General features: G+C 29.9%; 3 protein-coding genes across 4 annotated transcripts in view; 1 reads left to right on the forward strand and 2 right to left on the reverse strand.

Moving 5' to 3' along the window:
- LOC106692463 (ciliary microtubule inner protein 2B) overlaps positions 1–10,456 on the reverse strand; it is a 96,530-nt gene extending 86,074 nt beyond the window's left edge. Inside the window, exon 1 of the mRNA XM_014438420.3 lies at positions 10,300–10,456. Coding sequence (XP_014293906.1) covers positions 10,300–10,370 — 71 coding nt within the window. The 5' untranslated portion in view covers positions 10,371–10,456. The remainder of the gene's footprint in view (positions 1–10,299) is intronic.
- LOC106692462 (caspase-14) overlaps positions 1–18,996 on the forward strand; it is a 106,009-nt gene that overhangs the window by 42,430 nt on the left and 44,583 nt on the right. The gene's annotated exons all lie outside the window — the stretch shown is intronic.
- Positions 14,053–18,655, reverse strand: LOC106692464 (protein lifeguard 4). The gene is made up of 6 exons (XM_014438422.3): positions 18,394–18,655; positions 18,204–18,312; positions 18,021–18,126; positions 17,790–17,941; positions 16,048–16,180; positions 14,053–14,321 (listed from the first exon to the last, which is right to left on the reverse strand). Exons 1-6 carry the CDS (start codon positions 18,512–18,514, stop codon positions 14,202–14,204), a joined length of 741 nt encoding a protein of 246 aa, XP_014293908.1. The 5' UTR covers positions 18,515–18,655; the 3' UTR covers positions 14,053–14,201.

Here is an 18,996-nt window from a genome sequence, read left to right on the forward strand (position 1 = left end):
ATATATATGCTAATAACAGATTACTACAATGACAAGATTATAAGAAAAATCACACTGTATCTGTCACATCTCAAAACCAGAATTTTTGTTTTGTTTTTTAATTACGTGCACCATGGCTTAGAAATGTTTACTGGTTGAGAAATACATGAAAAAAAATTCAGTTTTTGTTTTAAGGAATATTTCGTTTAATTTTTTTGATTATTTTTCTCACTCTGAATACATTTTTTTTTTTAAGACTAATTAGTAAAATGGAAAGTGACTATTTTGGTATTCAGAAGTCGTATGAGGTGTAGAGCATTGAGACAAGTTAAAACTAATGAAATATATAGTTTTTCTCATTATCTGCTTATTATTCTCTTGTATGCGTTTACAACATTCTAGCCAACATGAAATCTGGTAGCCATGCTGAATAACAAAATATTAATTGTATTAAATATCACAAGTTCTATTATTGCTACTGTCCATTGATGCAATCGCTTCAAATAATTTAACTAGCTAGTAAAAAATAAATATTGGATTGCAATATTTTCTTAATTTTTTTAAAATTTGAATATAATATTTTATTCGCTCTAATTTACAACAATTCTAACTTGCGTTTATTTTACCTGGAGGGGAATAAAAGTCATTGTCAGTGATGATCGGTTATCGATTCGCAAATGAAAATAACTTCTCCCAAAGATGGCGAAGTTGTTTTGATTGGCATGAGGAAGAAAATGAAAAATAAGCTAAGCATTTGAAGACGATTTCTCACGCGACATTCAATATTTAATATACCTCTTTCAGAATGTCATATTGAAGTTTAGATCGTTTTCATGAAATAGCTTATGTATTTCTTTTACATACTCTGAAGTAACAAAATACAAATACAAAAAACCAAACAAAATTTAAATATTATTTACGAGTTAATAAGATAACTTGAAGTCCGTTAATTATTCAATTAAATATCCAAAAATTTCAATAGGTTTGTCCAAGGGACCACTTTTGACGGTCAGAAATGGTCGTTGAAAGATGCCTAATGTTTTATAGTTTTAATTTTTTTGATCAGAAATGTAGAATTTATTTTTTTTTTTCAAACAAAACTTCTTTAGGCTCAGTACAGTAAAAATAAAAAAATAAAACGCTTCTACTTTACAACTAATAAAATAGTAAACAATATTTATTGAATAAAATTAAACTATAAAAATTGTGTATGTCTGTATATTTTACAATGGTATAAATAAAAGTTTTATAAAAAAAACCCTATAACGTAAGAAGTTTCATATCCATCGCACGTCACACGTATATATATATTTCATTTTTCCGGAATTATTTTGTCATTTAAAATGATAGGAAGTGGTCCACTATTTGATAAGCACACCTCCTAAGCCACCTATAGCTTGTTCTTAGAGGGTGCCATAACCCTGCTCTACTTCTAAGCAAAAATAATACTAATGGTTAGGGATTAGGCCACGCCCATTGAAGGCAACTCAACGTTGATAGTTATAGGGATTTCGCACATTAAGATATTATCTGTAAAATCGTCCATTTAATGCAAGTGTAAAGAGAACAGAACTTGTAAATATTATTTCCAATAATTTGGGATATATATAATGAAAATCCATAAAGAAATTACTGCTTCTCTCATTTTAATGTGAATTAGGGGTCCAATATATTATTTACTTCGTCAATTTTTCAATCTAGGAACAGTTAATACAAAAAAATTTCTTTTAAGGAAAATATTAAATTATAATGTCTGATACAACTAAATAATTAACATAATGGAGACAAATTTTTATTTAAAAAAAATAAAAACAGCAAATTAATTTCTTAGTATATTTAATGTTTATGACAAAAAAATGAATAAGAAAATTTTTTTAAAAAATCAATATCAACACCAAAATGTGAGTACGCTCTGAGTAACTCTTTTTTTTTTTTATCCTCCTGCCTAGCCATTTCTGACATACGTGGTGTGGCAGCAACTCTTATACATTCAAATCTCTACTGTCAAGATGGGGTGGTGGATGCCACGCCTACGAAAGGAATAGACCCCACCTTCTGGCATCACTCGGCCTGGAAGCGTATCCCCTCCATTATACTCCTTCCAAGGTTCTAGCTTGGAGAAAGTACTATAATGGAGGAGGTAAGCTGGTAGAAAAAGAGAAGCCAAAAAGGTGGGCCTTATGTGCCTTTCAGGGTCGCGTTAGAGGAATAAGAGAAGAGTATGGATATTTTAATGGCGGAGATTGCTATTAACCCTACGTAAACCTTCCTTTCGTGTGTGTGGCCTTTTGGCTTCACTTTTGCTTGGAAGGAGGACAGCGTTATCCCCTCCTCCCTTTCTCTGGGTTTTATGAATTTTTTTAGTTATGCGAATGTCTATTCTGTTATGTACATGCCCTTATTATCGTTTGTTATCAATAAAAAGTGCTGTATTTCTCTGTTAACACTATTTCTATTCAGATAATTACTACTGTACAGACATAGTATGTTCAAAGTTAACTTTTCCTTCAACCTAGGATTTTTTACTGAGTTTCAATATATTATTTAAAAAAGAAAATGAGGGTAACAAAAAAAATATATGTGTCGTAGTAATTATAGTTAACACGATGAGGAAGCTCGTAAGATGGACTGACATTTCATTTTGTTAATTATTGTGAAACTACTAATTATATGTTAAGATTAATATAAATAATTTGCTACCGTTAAATCCAGCAGATACTGCTCTACTATTACAAAAATCGAGAGTATTTTTAGAATTTTGAATGAGGAATGAAAGGAGGAAATAAATGTGAAATCTACAAGAGTATACAATCAACTTCCGGTGACCCTCAGGTTCACATGGAAGACCTTGTTAAATAATGATATAACAGAGTTTATTTCATTCAACTTGTAATTTAATGTAAAGTTCACCTCCTTGTATTTCAACAATGCTAATATATTTTATGGAACAACCATTTTGCTAACCAATTATTTAAAACTCGTTTTGCATTGATTTATTTTCACGACTACAGTTGTGGTTTCACTGTTAGTGTAATGAGTGTCGTACCTACGATCAAATTTTCCAGCTTTTCCTTAGCTCTTCTACTAATATCTCATGAACTGCTGCATAGAAAATACGGTTAGAAAGATTTTCCGATTTTATAAGTATATACCAAAAAGAAGACGAGTTTGAAATTTTTTTGTGAATTTCCTATTGGTTTTTCGCTAATATTTCGAAAATGGTAAATATATTTTTCTGATTCACACGATTTTATACATCATACATCTAAAAGGAAAACAAGTGTGAACATTTTTCAACTTTTCTTTAGCTTTTCCACTAATAACTCGTAAACGGCCGAATTGGTTTCCTGGTTCGAACAGAAAATTTGGATGGGAATAGTCGAAATGATATTGAAATACATACGTTATATATTTAAAATTATGAGGAGATAGTTGAACATGAATGATAGATAAGAGGCGAAGATGGTTGGGGGTGTGTTCTTCTCTGACCGCACCTCTAACCATCTTCTTATTTACATGTTTACAATATTGAAATAGATACGTTACATCTGGTTTCCTTAATTTTCAGCATTTTTTGTAGTTGTTCATTCAGAAGACAACCTACTTTATGATGATGGAAATGTATCTATACTCGTTAGCTGGAGGAGTTTCTGATGACAAAGGGTTTAAATTCTTACTACCCGGAACATCTAAAACGTATGCTTAGGATGCTTATGTTTTCCGTCCGCATATTGTATTTAATATTCTTATCGTTTCACCGACAGTTATTTTCCTAGCTATTTAATTCGGTTTAAATCGCACAGTCACTAAGAAGATACTATTTTGTAGCTTTTTTATTGCAAAATTGACATATTTATGTAATAATGTTTTGCTTTAGTAATTATGAATAAAACCATTTTACCCAATAATGTTTGTTTTAATGATAATTTTAAAGAATTATAATTTAAAAAATATTTTTTAACTGATACCACTACGTTGAAATTTTTTGTAGACAATTCTGCATATATGTGTTAGTCAAATATATTTTTATAGCTCATAAAGAACTGATTGAAAGTCATAAGGTAAATTAAATTTCCCTTTTGTTTAGTTTACCCTGTACTATAAGAAATAGTGCTATAGGAAAAAACTCAATGATTCAACATAATTTAATTTAAACTACCTCTTTAAGCTTATACAGGTGCTAAAATATAATGTTTAAAGATACAATGAGTGAAGTACAATTCCTTGCATAAGGATAACTTGAGAAAATCTGAAATACTGTTAAATGAATTTTAGAAAGACGAAGATAGACTATATCATTCTGGAAAGTTCAAATTTAATTTAATTAATACTAGCAATAATTCTTTTGTTGACTTCTCACGGAAATATTTTTAAAAAAAGAACAGATTTTTTTTACATTTTAAGAACATGATATCGTAGTTTTTTTGTAAACTTGGGGGGATGCGAATATAGTGACAGAGATCTGTTTTTTTTAATATATCTACTAAAATTTATAGCTGTCATAAAAAAAAATTAAATAAATCAGTTTTACTTTCACTTACCTATTCCTAGAAAATCACCCAATAATGAGGGAAGCATAAATAAATTTAATATATATTTTTTTTTTGTATATCCATGATTTTTGTGACAATAATCGGTTTTCATTAAATCACTAAATATTGAACTGATTTCTAACCAAAGTTCAGTCACAGATGAAAATTCTGTGATACACCATGTCACATGTATTTCTTTCTTTTTTCAGGAAATTTTTACTTTTACAGATTACTTTTATTGTAACAGTTATATTTAAAGAAATATATCCAAGTTTAAACTAGTATTGTGGTCTTTTGTGGGGTAAATGATAACATGGGGGATCTCAAATTAAAATAATAAAAAATATACTTAGAAATTAAACGTTTACCAATTTAAAATAATAAAAATATAACTTATTTCTTGAATACGTAATTAGCTTTATAACATTCTGAAAGCTGAAAAACCTTTCGACAAAAACAGCCTTGAGTGTGAAAACGTGGTAATTGCTAACTACGTAATTTAAATGTCCCTGAAGACATAATACATTTCATTAGTGTCTTTTCGGATTTATTTAACAAAGGTGAAATTTTCTCGAAAAGGATATGTTATTAATTTATTCAAAAATATATAAACTAGTCTCTAAATTTGATTTTTAGTTCAAATATTAGACCAGATATTTTTCTTAAAACATTCGTTGAGGATCCAGTTAATATATTTCTCTTTCCTAATCTAAATTAATATCGATTCATGTGTTAAAGTTTATTAACAATTATAGAATTTGTTCAAAGAATTTTCTTTAATCTTTAAAATACTATTTCACTGTTTGAAGATTCCGCGTTACTATTAGACTTGTTCCAATACAAGTCGAAATTATAAAACTGGTCGGTGCATGCGCTGTGTAAAATTTGGAAAGAAAAATCGTACTACTTATGCGTCCGCCAGTTTTATGATGGTTATTTGGACTTTCCTTGGAACAAATCTACTGTCAAATGGTTTAAAATCATCTATTCACCAACAGAGAAGTACACAGTGCAGCCATTTGTGTACATATAATCCGTCACAGTAATTGAAAAATTAATATAAAAATAAATCGCTCTCATTTTAATAAAAAAAAAATATGTTTTCCGAAACTAGGAATTCATTTCGAAAAGTTCCGCATGGGTATCGTATCAATGTTTTACAAACCATGTAATATTTTTTTCATACCAACTAATTTTTTTTTTAATGAATCTGCTTAAAGCCGTTTGAATTGCAAGCTAGTAAAAATTATGAAGCATATTACGATTTAAAATTATACATTTATGATTAAAATTGAAAATAAAAAGTAAATTAACAAAATATGTTTAGCAGTAGAAGAGGCTACGACAGGGAGGAAGAACTATGCCAAGCCCGCCGGCATTCGCCCCGGCCGGCAGAAGTTAGAGAATGGCGATTTCCTACGGAATTTATTTTAGGTTAAGTAAAAATGTTGGATTTTGCCTTTAACTTTAATTTTATTTGTAAAATGAGTTAATTTTATAATACTAGGATATTTATTTCAAAATTGATTAGCTTAAACACTGTTATAAAATTGTTGACTTTTATTTGGTGAGTAGAGGAGAGGTGTGAAAGAACGACCATTAAAATTTATTATGTCTTATTTGGAAAAAATCCTAGTATTTTTAGGATACAATTTCAATTGTTGACTAGATGATACAACTTGATAGAAATCGCCTGACTAGTTTCCAGCAGATTCCTGAGGAAATCCAGGTTTATGAATGCTAAGGGGTCATTACGGAGTAATATAATTGGTTAAATATTCGTTAGGATCTAAATATTATTAAAAAAAAATAAATAAAAGTTGAATAAAGGCCACTGTATAACTTGTATGTTTTATATTGCCCTAATTGTGGTCTTCGCAGAGGTGAATCCCATATCAAATGGGATTTCCCATTCCAAAATAACCACTCAGAAAAAAAATACCTGTGTTTAAAATATACTAATGACTTGTGACTAATGATAATTGTTTTTTAACATTCTATAGAATAAAAAGTTTACCCAAATTAAGTAATTAAGTGTAATTATTTAATTATTAATTGTAATTTTCTTTTCTTTATTAATTTCAATAAAACAAGTGTGCTAAACTTCTTTCGTTTTATTATTTTTGAACTTGATAAAGTTTCCATACAAACGCCTAAAAAAATATGTTTAATGTTATTCGTTGCGGTATTTAGTTTTCAAGATATTGAGCATGAAATGAAAATTTTAGGGCTTTACTTGAATAAATTAAACTTTCAATCATTTATAGAGGATGTTAGGCGAACATATTAATTAATTAGAACTATGTGATCTTTTGGGTTTATCGTTTCTTTTCCCTTCGTTTCCTGGTCTACTGACAGTTCTCTCCCCAAAAATTTCGTATTGGTCTTTGGGTTTTATTAGTAGTATGTTTCCCTACTACCGGGAAATGGCCTCCTACCTCCTGTAAATTAGATCTGAAACAAAAACCATTCATCATCCGTTCAAGAAAGGAGGCTAAACTTTGACAACTAATTTTCGTTGGCCTTAACTTTTTAAAAAGAATATATATTTAATTATGACCTTTATAATATATTTTCAACTATGGCCTTCAACCTATCTCGATCCTAATCAACAAAGCCTCTTTAAGTTCTGGCTGATTTATTCGTCTTGTTATCCTCACAGGTGAGCGGTCAGTGTTTTTCTTGTATAGGCCGCGCGCAAAATGTTTACGTTGAACTTTCATGTTATAATAAATTAATCTAAAATTTGTTAATATTCATTCCTTTGCGGGCGAGTTCCTCTTGCCATTCTATAATGGCCTGTTGCAATTTTTCCTTAAAGTCTGTCACCAGCACAATATCGTCTGCAAATAGAAACGCCTGTACTTGTACCGTCCTCATACTCCACATACCGACTACAGTCCAAGCCGTTCTTCTCCTGCATATTTTGTGGATTTCATCCATAAAGACAATAAATAATAATGGACTGAGGCTATCTCCTTGTTTCACACCTCTTTCTAGAGAAAATTACTTTGACTCTCAGCCATTGATACTAACTATTCCTTTACGGCTTTGATAGGTTGATTTAATTGCTTCAAGGAGGTCTGCGAGAATTCTTTAGGCTCTAAGTACCCTCCAGATTTCATATCGGTGTACTAAATCAAAGGCAACTTTTACGTCCAAAAAAGCTGTAATTGCTACGATTTCTATCCCATGCCTTTTATGCGATAGTTCTGAAAGCGAATATGTAATCCTAGGTTTGCCTTCCAGGTCGTGGTGTACAGTTTATACGTTACTTCGGATAAGCATATTGGTCTGTAGTTACCACATTCTGTTGTACTATCTTTCTTATGAATTAGCAATATGATATTATAATCCCAGTCGTTCGAAATAACCTTACTCTCCCATATCTTTTGAAAGGAATGAATATTAACACCCGCAAGAACAAGGTTATGACTGTTGCCAGAGATGAAGTGGACGTGGGCAATAGTATGCGATGATGAAGTATTGGAAACAGTGGATTTCTATACCTACCTTAGAACAATTTTCAATAAATCTGGCAAAGGTATCAATAAGTGACCAATAGGATAAATAAAGCAAATAGTATTTACTAAAAGATATGCAATACTATTGTGGGAAAGAGGGAGGTAGTTAAGGATATCAAGCTCCATATCTTTAAAGTAATTATCTTCCAACACTATTATATGGCAGTGAAAGTTGAGTGACCCAAGACAAGCACATGAGCAGGATTACGGCTGCTGAAATGCGATTTTTGTGAAGAATATTGGGCAAAACTAGGAAAGATAGGATAAAGAATGAAAGAATAAGAGAAGAACTTGAGATCCCTCAGTGAAATCAGTGATTGAACACCGACAGCTCCGATGGTATGGACACGTCTGTAGAATGGGGTAAGACAGAGTGGTAGAAGACCACGAGGCAGACCTAGAATGCAACATATCCAACGACTAGATCTGAAAAGAGGAAAAACGCTGGCTCAGATGAAGATGCTTACCATAGACCGAGATGTGAGGACCAGTGGTTAGAGGCTTAGACTTGTGACAATCTAAAAATAGTATTGAATGATAACTTTGTTACCAAAATATCTTAAAACAATTCCCATGAAATGATGCTTATCTATAATCAAGGGCCTAAGTGATAAAAAATATATTGGATTTAAATGTCAAGTTCCTAAGTTCGATTATGTAGGAAGTTATTTTTTTTTTTTTTAATTCGATTACAAAGTTATTTGAATAAAACTTTTATATATATATTATTTGGTAGCTTTTAGTTTTATACCTCCGGTATATTTAATAATAATGATAATTAGTTACTTTCAAAACAAAAGTAACTGAACCCACAAAATTTCAGAGTCTAAAATAACTATTTTCAGTGTTTATGGTGAATTTGTTATGAATTCTAAATATATATATATATTTTTTGTTACTCAAAAAGGTGGTACGAGGAATAGACAAGTTGTATGGTAAAAAAACAAGGAGACATGTTTTCAAGAAAATTCGTTTGTCTCAATTGAACAAGAGTGGATAGGTAACTCTTCATCTTATGGTCCCAATTAACAAATAATTTTATGTTTTTATATATTCTATAATTATAGAAAATATTTATATATTTAGGATCAAAAAGTGAAAATCAAGTTGATAAATGACATGAGTTGATTTAATGTGAAGATATTGACAAGAGAGATAATGAAAAATTTATGGTCGAAGTTGAACTGAGGTTGAACTCTCAAGAGTTTGACAACCTCTGTTATATCTTAGAGTTAAAATTAAAGGGACTTTTTAGTCAATTTTGGTTTCTTGCAAGAAAGTAAAATTATTTAAATGATGTGTGTATTAGTACAGATCATGTACGTAAATTATATACATATATCATTTAAATTTACTACACTCTCATTTGACCCCTTCCTTTCCAACATGTAGAATTGATACTTTTTATTATTAATAGGATTTTTGATATCCTTGAATTTACATTTTCCGTACTCGTTCATAATAGTGATATCTTTATTTAAGAACACCTTTCATTTTTTTTATAAATCCCAACTAAAGGTTGTTTCACTCCGTACGCTCCGTTTTCTTGGAGTCAAGTTTGGTTTCTTCCAAAAAAGTTAATTTTGTTGTAAATTTATTTAAATGTTAGGAATAGATTGTACTTGTACTATTTACAGATTATGTGCTTAAATTGGATATGTATATATCATTATAGTAAATTTAGAAAAAATAAAATTGTCTGCCAATAACCCTAACTTAACTTACAACACTGTCATTTAACGCTCTCACTTGTAGAATGGATACTTTTTATCACCAATTGAATTTTAAATTTGCTCGTACATTGTCGATAATCATTGATAGTTGACATATCTTTATATACGAAAACGTTTTATTAATTTTTTTTTTCTGAATTCTAACTAAAAGTCGTTTTACTGTTGTTTCTTCCAAAAAAGTTATTTTTTTTTGTAAATAAATCGTTTAAGTAAATTTACAAAATATCGGGTATTTTTGCAATAATTCAAACTTGACTTACACCGGTGTCATTTAACTCTCAAATGTTGAATTGATATTTTTTATCATCAATTGAGTTTCATTAAATTTACTCATTTATAGTGTTGTCATATTATATAGGAAGACGTTTTATTTAATTTGTTTCTAATTTGTTTCTAAATTGCAATTGACAGATGATTCATGCCATACGTTCCGTTTACATAAAACATTATGAAGTCTAAATTAATATTTTTATACTCACTGTCCGTTTCCTTATATTAACTTAGGAAGTACTCATAGCCTACAGTACTCACCCCGGCATTAGGCATCCCGTAGTCTGCTGTAAGAAGGTGTCCCTCTCGGGCTTGGTGATACTGATGTACATGGTAACATAGGAGGCGTTATCCTCCACCCCGGTGGCTGGAGCGGCGACTGTACTCCCTGTGGCCCCCACCACCGGCGCCCCACTCTCCCAGAGGCAGAGGTCTTCGGACCTCGAAGAGGACGGAGGAGGCTTCCAGAATCGGAGGTGGTAGTCGCAGTTGTAAGGAGTTAAACCTCAACGAATTGATTTATATTAAATAAGTCAATTGTTTGACCAAGTAATGAAGATCATTCTACCTAAATTTTATTTTCAAAAACCAAGATTCTAACAGTTCACCTCAGTCTAACAGATCTTATAGGCACGTAAAGCTCACATGGGTCGACTAGTCACGTAGGAGCACCAAACAATAACTTCTCAAACGTAATATTTTATATCTCCTGTTATAATTCGTTTACTCAGGTCTGGTTTGCAATATTAGGTGCATTTTCGATGGCTCTATACCACCCATAAGTTTGTGTTGATTGCTGGAGACATATTGAACTTATTGCATTTTTCGAAAAAACAAATTTTGGGTACAACAATATAACAATTTTTTTTTTTTGGTAAATTTACATCAGAATACAAATCGATTGGTAATTATCACCACACAACACCATAATGAGAGAAATAAAGTTTATATTGGTTTTTCGCAACTCCGATGACCGATAAATACGAATTTTCATAATAGAAAAATACATGAACAAAAAATTTAGTATCTTTAGAGCCATCTAAACTCAGGACATGTGTGCTAATATTTTTCATCCTGTTGCAAGGGCGTATCTAGGATCAAAATTAGGGGGGAAGCTATTTCCAATTGGGGTGGAGGCCTAAGGCAAGCCATAGTCAATCAGGTTGTGACATTTTAGCGCGGAAAAGAAGAATGAACCGAAATTTTAAGAACATTATATATAATTGGCCCAGTGCTTTATTAGCTATTACAATCAATACTTGCATTAAAAAAATTTTTTTATTAAATTAATGTTTTTCACTTTCACTCTAGGGCGGGACCAGCTGTCCCCTCTGGGTAGCTGAAATTGGAGATACCATGTGCATAGCCTCTACTTGTCAGTTGATAAGAAGGCATAAATACTACAATTATTTGAGAAACGATATAAGAGAAGGAACTAGAGCAACTTAGGACGACTTTCTAACTTGTTGGTTAGTGTAATTCCAGCCAATAATGAAAAACAACCACTTCCAGTTTTTCCGGACTCCATTAAAAGATATTTTGATATTATTCGGCTCATACTCCTATATTTGGAGAGATGTAATGTTCATATTAGCAGCTTGATCCGCTGCCTTATTTGCTGGTATCTCACAGTTCAATGATAGATCTAGAGAAAGTTCATACTTTCATTTAGATCATTTATTATTCCTATATAATTTTTTTTCTATACTCCTATACTGCCAAACCATGGTTGGGGGTCATGTTTTTTCATTTTGTGGCACCGCCAATAGACATCAAATTGGCAAGACTGTGTCTTAACCACTGAGCTACTAGCGGCCCTCCCATATAATTGCGTAGTACATTTAACCTGGGTGCAATAGGTGACAGGTATATAACACTAAGATACAGCCTTCTGGTTTACAATCTCAGAACACAAAGGGTCCAGTCCTTTGAATTTCATCATTCAAAGTCTGAAAACAGGTTAGACAAGAAGGAAAAGAAAATTTCCATAGGTTATCTTGGGATAGGCTCAGATGAACCAATAGGACCACTTACAGGTCTAGTTCTCCCACAATAACCAGTACCAGTCCTAATACTGGTCCCAATATCCATTACTTTCGCTTGTACATTCCCAAGTCTTTCTCTTGACACAAATATATTTTGATATCAATATAATATATATTACATTAATGTAATACTGAGGAACCTTAGCTAACCTATGCACTAGGCAGACATTTTTATTTCTTATTTGATCTTGTTAAGGATTCTATCTTTTTCAACATAGTATTTCTTTAATGGTCTCATTGGTATTTTTTTAACTTTGAATAATTTGTTTAAAAAAAGCAAATTAAGAAAAATAATAATAATAATTTGAAAATGAATAAGTACTTACTACATTTGGGATTAGTTGTTTAAATTATATTGTAAAATGTTATTGGAAATATTGTTGACCTGTGAAGTACCCCAGATTTACAATATGCTCTCTGTTATTAATTAAAAATTGCGCGCTGGCTTATAGATTTATTAATATATTACAATAGATTTTTATTTTCCTAGATGCTAGATATAAATATAAAATCTATTTTATGATGGCCTGCTAACATATTGATTCACTTTAACTTTTAGGATTTTTACTCGTAAGAAATATGTTCAAATAAACTGAATTAACATGTGAGTTAAATTACATGTAATTGTAATTTTAATTGCAATTACTAACTGTTAGAAGGTAACTGTAATTACTTAGCATAGGAAGTAATTGTAATTACTAATGGCCAAACTAATTGTAATTGCAATTATTTATCATAATAAGTAATAGTAATCGAGAATCTCAATTACAATTACAGTAATTTTATGTGGACAAACACAGTAATTGTGTCTTACAATCACTTCAATGTAATTGTTTTTCAAAACCATCACTTTTTGATATTTGGACCATCTAACAGTTATATTAGTGTAATTATAATGCAACTGAAACATATAATTAAGCTACTCAGACGTATAATATATATTTGGGAAATTTTTAACAAAAAATAAACCGCTAAAGTTAATTGACACTATTTGAACCGATTTATTGGTAGAATTTTAAAATATACAATTCTGCACTTGAACTTACAGATGTGATCATAATTTACTGGAACAAGACGAAAAAATAATACATGACACCAACACATCATCAATTCAATAGAGTATAGAACAATTAAAATATATTCATGTGATTGTATTAACACATTTGGTTATAACTGATTAATACCTACATGTCTTGTTTTTGTTTTTTTTTCTTAAATTTAATAATAACACACCAGGAAAGAAACCAGGGTCCACATGGTTCATTACCAGTGATAATGAAACTATACCACCAATATGGTCTTTATTATACATTGACAGCAGTATGGAAGATGATTTTGTTTGGTATTTGGTGTGTATTTAAAAGGGGTAAAATTAAAGAAAAAATATTTACTGTTAAATTAATTATCATTTAGGCAAATAAATAAAAAGGTGATTTAGAACTATCAGATGAAGCCTTAAAAAATTCATTTTACACATTTGCAAATAGTCATGTACAGTTTCAAGGATCATCGTGAGGTTACTAGGTACCACAACTGGATGTATATTAAGGCTGCCACTACATCCTAATAAAATAAGTGGAAAGAGTTTCTCAGAAAATGAAGTCAAAAGTAAGAAATAAATCAATCAAAATGAACAAAGATTAGAGGCTTGGGTGGTCCACTAGGAGACATTTCACAGTAATTATCCTTTTTATTATTATTTTTATTCTTAGCATCTGTTATCAGTAGATAAATAATATACATATATAAGACACAAAGACATGCAGTGATTTAGATAAATAGAAATTAGTGAAACACAAAAGCAAAAATGCTTTATTTCAATAAAATACAATAAACTAAAAAACATTTACATAGATTTTATATACAAATTAACAATATTATAGTGCTTAAAGTATTAATACACTTAATAATATAATAATGAATGACTATATTTTTATATTAAGTATCCAATTAGGAATCATCAACCATAGATGTAGTAAGTTTAATACTTAGTGCAAGAATCAATATGCTAACAAATAATTAACTTTTGTTAGCATCCAAATTATTAAAAGAATGGAATAATGTAATAATTTAATCAACATGGAAGGAAAATATAACAGATATGTTGCCAAAATAATCCTAACCTCTTTTAGTAGCATCAAGTGCTCTTAAAATATATATAAACAGATTCAGGATATCCAAATACAACTCAATTGTAGCAATAATATACTCTTCAGGGGAAACTCTTTGCATGATATTCTGAAAACATTAAAGACAAATTATAAAAACCAAAATTATTACACTAAAGATTCAGCATTCTGATGAGCATAATTAAAGTTCAGAGACACATTGAAAAAAAATTGTTTTATAAACTCTTACATTATGATTTAAGACTGAAATTTCGTGCAATAACATCTTTTGTTCCCAAGCTTCAAATTCTGCCAAAACTTAAACAGTAATTCGAATCTTTTTTTATAAAGACATTCAAATAACACTAATTTTATAATGAACGAAATTGCAAGTTTTGGGGCTTTCCTTAATTTGCACATTTTGAGTTTTTTCTGCACAAAACTGCACATTTAAATTTTTTGGCTAAATTTTATACTGGAATTCAGTTTCTCATATTTTAGATAAATAGATGTTTGTATGATATTTATTCATTTTAATTTCATTTGTGCAAGTGGTTAGCTCATTGGTAAGGCACTTTCAAACTAAAAATCCGGATTGTCTGTGTCCGATAATTTCACAGCCATGAGTAAGCCCTGCGGGTTGAAGAGCCTTCCGGTGTCAATCCAGGCTCATAAAGTGGGTGCCCATAATTTAAGTGAAAATCTGGCAGTTGTGCGTGATTCAGACCAAATCACCTCCTTACACAACCATTGGTCTAGTAACAGTACTTCCTTACAAAGTACTGCATCCCTAATTCTTTATAGGGGGTTATTCACATGAATAACAGACAAAAAGAAAGATTTTAAAAGAAATTTAATCTAATGCTGTTTATGACTGACTACAACTAAAAAAAATATTCTGTTAAAATTATTAAAATATTATTTATACTACACAAAGTTTCTTAAATTTAAAAATCTCTTTCAATCAAGTGTTCTCAAACTTTTTCTTTCTAGCACCTTTGTTGAGGTTCAATTTCAAATTGGTAGTTGAGTACTTCTAATGAAAAATCTGCTGCCGTATGCACACCACACAACTTTCTATAACCATTCTACTTTGAGTAGATATGAATTTCATCTAAATATTGGTGCACCGAAAACTCTGATTCTAATCATTAGGAAAATAATATTCCCCATACTATATATTTCATGCCTAAGTAAGTGAAAATAAAAAGAGAAAAACAAAACAAGAATGAAGGACAAACAATAATTGCTAAAATATTATGATTTAAGTAATGATTTTCAAACAATTAAATTAATTACTAATAATTTATAAAACATTTTATTGAAAGCTTATGAACAAAAAGTAGGGGATACGGGGTGAGGGAATACAGACTTAAATCAAGAAAGCCAAAATGTTTCTTGAGCTATTCTTCTATGAACTTCTTCTAAGAGTTTATAATACAAATGGGTTTCCCAGAAATAGGATCAACTGTCTACAGAAAGAATTTTCGATGTTTGGAGCGGATTAATTAAAATTCATTCTATAGGCATTGCAGAAGGCATGACTATAGATAGATTAGTAGATTAAATTGGTAAAGAAGAAATAAAAACAAATAGAAATATTTATCAAAACAAAACAGAAGATTTCATAAAGTAGTCAACACAAGAACAATTCAACACATTGATAAATCAGAGTCAATTACAAAACACTACTTAAACTATATAAATAATGGAATGAGATAAAGTTCATTGAAAATGTAACAAGATAAAAAATAATCGAGAAAAAGAATTGTATTTCTAAACTTTTTTCAAGATTTAAGAAACTAAAAATTTGGTTAGATTAGATAAAAAAGATTATCAAATATAAAATTAATTACCTGCGTGTCATAGACGATGAAGAGTGAAAACAGAAGAGCACCAAAAACTGAGATGATAATTTCAAAAACGGTGTTGATAAAAAATATATGAATAATTCCTGCTACTAATAAAACACATAGTCCCGAAAACAAACTGAAAAATAAATAATTCATAGCCATTACTTTACTAGTCATTTATAAATGTTTTAAAAATGTATTACATTTGATTATTATATCAAATATTATGTAAATAGACAAAAGAAAATAAGTAAACATAAAATCCATGTAAATCTTATATTGTTCTTAATGAATGGTAGAATATAATTGCTAGGAATAACACATAAGGAATAATATGAGAATAATTGGAATAAGGAAGATGAAAATCATTTTTAAAAAAGCTTATCAAAACTGAAATGAATAGATTAAGTATCTAAAAGTTACTTTTAATAATTCTAATTTAAAAATTAAAAAAGATAAAGTGGTCCCTCGTTCCACCACAACTCATTATATCATGGATTTAGATATAATGCATGTCTAGTCCTGTCACCAATCTCTGATTAGAAAATAAGATATAATTTTGGATTCTAAGTATCTTGTATAACCTAAAATTTTTATGCCGAATGCCTGATTACACAATATTTTCCACACTGAAGAATTAAACATATTAATAAAAAAAATATGGAGCAAAGCAATTTAATAAAAGTAACTTAAAATAAATACTTTTAAGAAATAATAGACAAATTAACAAAATAATTATCGATAAATTAAATTGAAGGATACTATCTTGGTAATCATTCATTATTATTGATTTACATCTTTTTTAAAATGAACCACCTTTCATCAAATATATTTATAAATGTTTCTTCTAAAGATTTATATTTTTATTTATATTAAAAGATGATTTATATTTTTAATTAGATTTCTAAATATTTATATTTTTCTACCTATATGATAATGCAGGTACATCTATAGTGCAAGTGGTGTAATTTCCCTTGATTATTTATAGTAAGGGTCTACTGTAGTTAAAATTAAGAAAAAATACAAATCAATTGATTTTACTTTAGATAATAATAAATCATCTCAGAAGATTCAAGATTAACCGTAGTACAAGCATTAAAAAGAAAAGAGAAAATCAGAAAAATAAGAGTAAATGACAGAACAAGACAATTCTGCAGATTTTCACTAAATATTAAAACTGACTAAGCAAAGCATATTAAAGAGTGCCTTAATACATGCACATTTATCAAGAGTAGAAAATAAAATTAATTTAATTATTCATGATTATCATGTAGTTTAAAAGTTCGGATGCTTAAATATTGCTTATGGAGCCGTATTTTAACATAGCAGGAGGCTGTGTGCATACTTATACACAATGTTCTGTTGTTAGGGATATAATTTACACTATTATTAATACTGCTTTATTTGGATCACAGCTGTCAACTTCTAATCATTATGCTCAGTCTGAATATAGACAAATCCCCAAAAGGTCCTTATCAGCTGAGTTCAGAGCTTAAATTCACATAGATACATATCGCTTTATGATGTTAGAAAATAAACGACAACAATGATCAACTGTTTTTACTCATTGTGTATGAGTACATGCCAACCTGCCATGCTGAAACAGTGCTTTGAAAACTAGTATAAACTGAACAACTTAGCATTAAACCTTTTTAAAATAATTCACAACTGAGAATAATTAAGGGAAATGGAATAACATATTATTCTAATGCATAAATTTTATAATGAATGAAGAATATAATTACATCACGCCAAAAGAAGAGAAGTCCCTTTTAGTTTGGAATGTGTATAAAGTTAATCCAGCAAGAACTGTTACAGTCAGAAGCAGTGCCTGAAGAACTATTATACCTTGAAAAAATGTCACAAAAACACCAACACTGTAGGCTTGAACTACAGTCTGAAAATAAATTGAATAATTACTATTTGATAATGAACAATATAGCAATTTATGGAAGCAGGAGTAGAATCATACTCACAAATATAGACAAAAGTATATAATTTGTTGGTGTGTCTTTACGCTTAATGTGTAATGCTATTAATGTTACGATACTTGCAAGGAAAGCTACTGAAAGCAACCAGTCACTGAAATAAAAACATAAGAGTATTACAAAAGGAAGTTTAAGGTACACTGAGCCTTTAATAAGGTTAATCAAACAAACTTTTCATGCACAAATGCACGCCCATTCTGCCAAAACATTAAGGTGAAACCAATGATAGTTGTAACAAGAAGCTGCATAAAAACCAAAGAGTAAACTTTCCTTATAAAACCTGAAGAAAAATGAAGTTATTAAAACTAAGATACTGATGATGGTAGTCAAGAAACATGACAATTCACACATTACACCTTACCCAATCTTATTTTAACACTTGCATGCATCACATTATTTCTGTAGGCGAAATCATCCTCAATTCCATCATCATCTTTACCACCCTTTTCAACATCTTCTAATATTAATGGAACTGATGCCATTTGGAAGTATATTCCGAACTATTTTAACCAATAAACTAAAACTGAACCCTCCAAAAGGTATGACAAAACGTGAATTATAAACAATACAAAATCAAACAATTGTTTTTGTAAAACGATATAAAAATGAAAACAACACACTGATAAATTAGAAACCTAGCTTGAAAGTATTCCCAACTCTGACAGCTTTCAAGGAGATACGTCAACACAATAACAAATCAACCAACTTATCTTGAAACGTTCCTGATGGCTACATTTCAGTTTATAAAATTTATTTAATAATTTTTTTTAGTTTATTTTTTTTTTTTTTACATTTAGGTAATCAGAACATAACAAGATATATTAAAACACATGTATTCTTATTAATCGATCGAAAAAATAAATCGAATTGGTGTACTAGTTCACAAAACTAGCTCTAAGGGCGGGAGTTCATTCAAATTCAAAACTCACACAGGTAGCTACATAGTACAGGAACCCAATACATA

The sequence above is a fragment of the Halyomorpha halys genome, unplaced genomic scaffold (genome assembly GCF_000696795.3).
Source record: "Halyomorpha halys isolate HHAL.00 unplaced genomic scaffold, Hhal_1.1 Scaffold58.1, whole genome shotgun sequence".
Taxonomy (NCBI): Eukaryota; Metazoa; Arthropoda; class Insecta; order Hemiptera; family Pentatomidae; genus Halyomorpha; species Halyomorpha halys.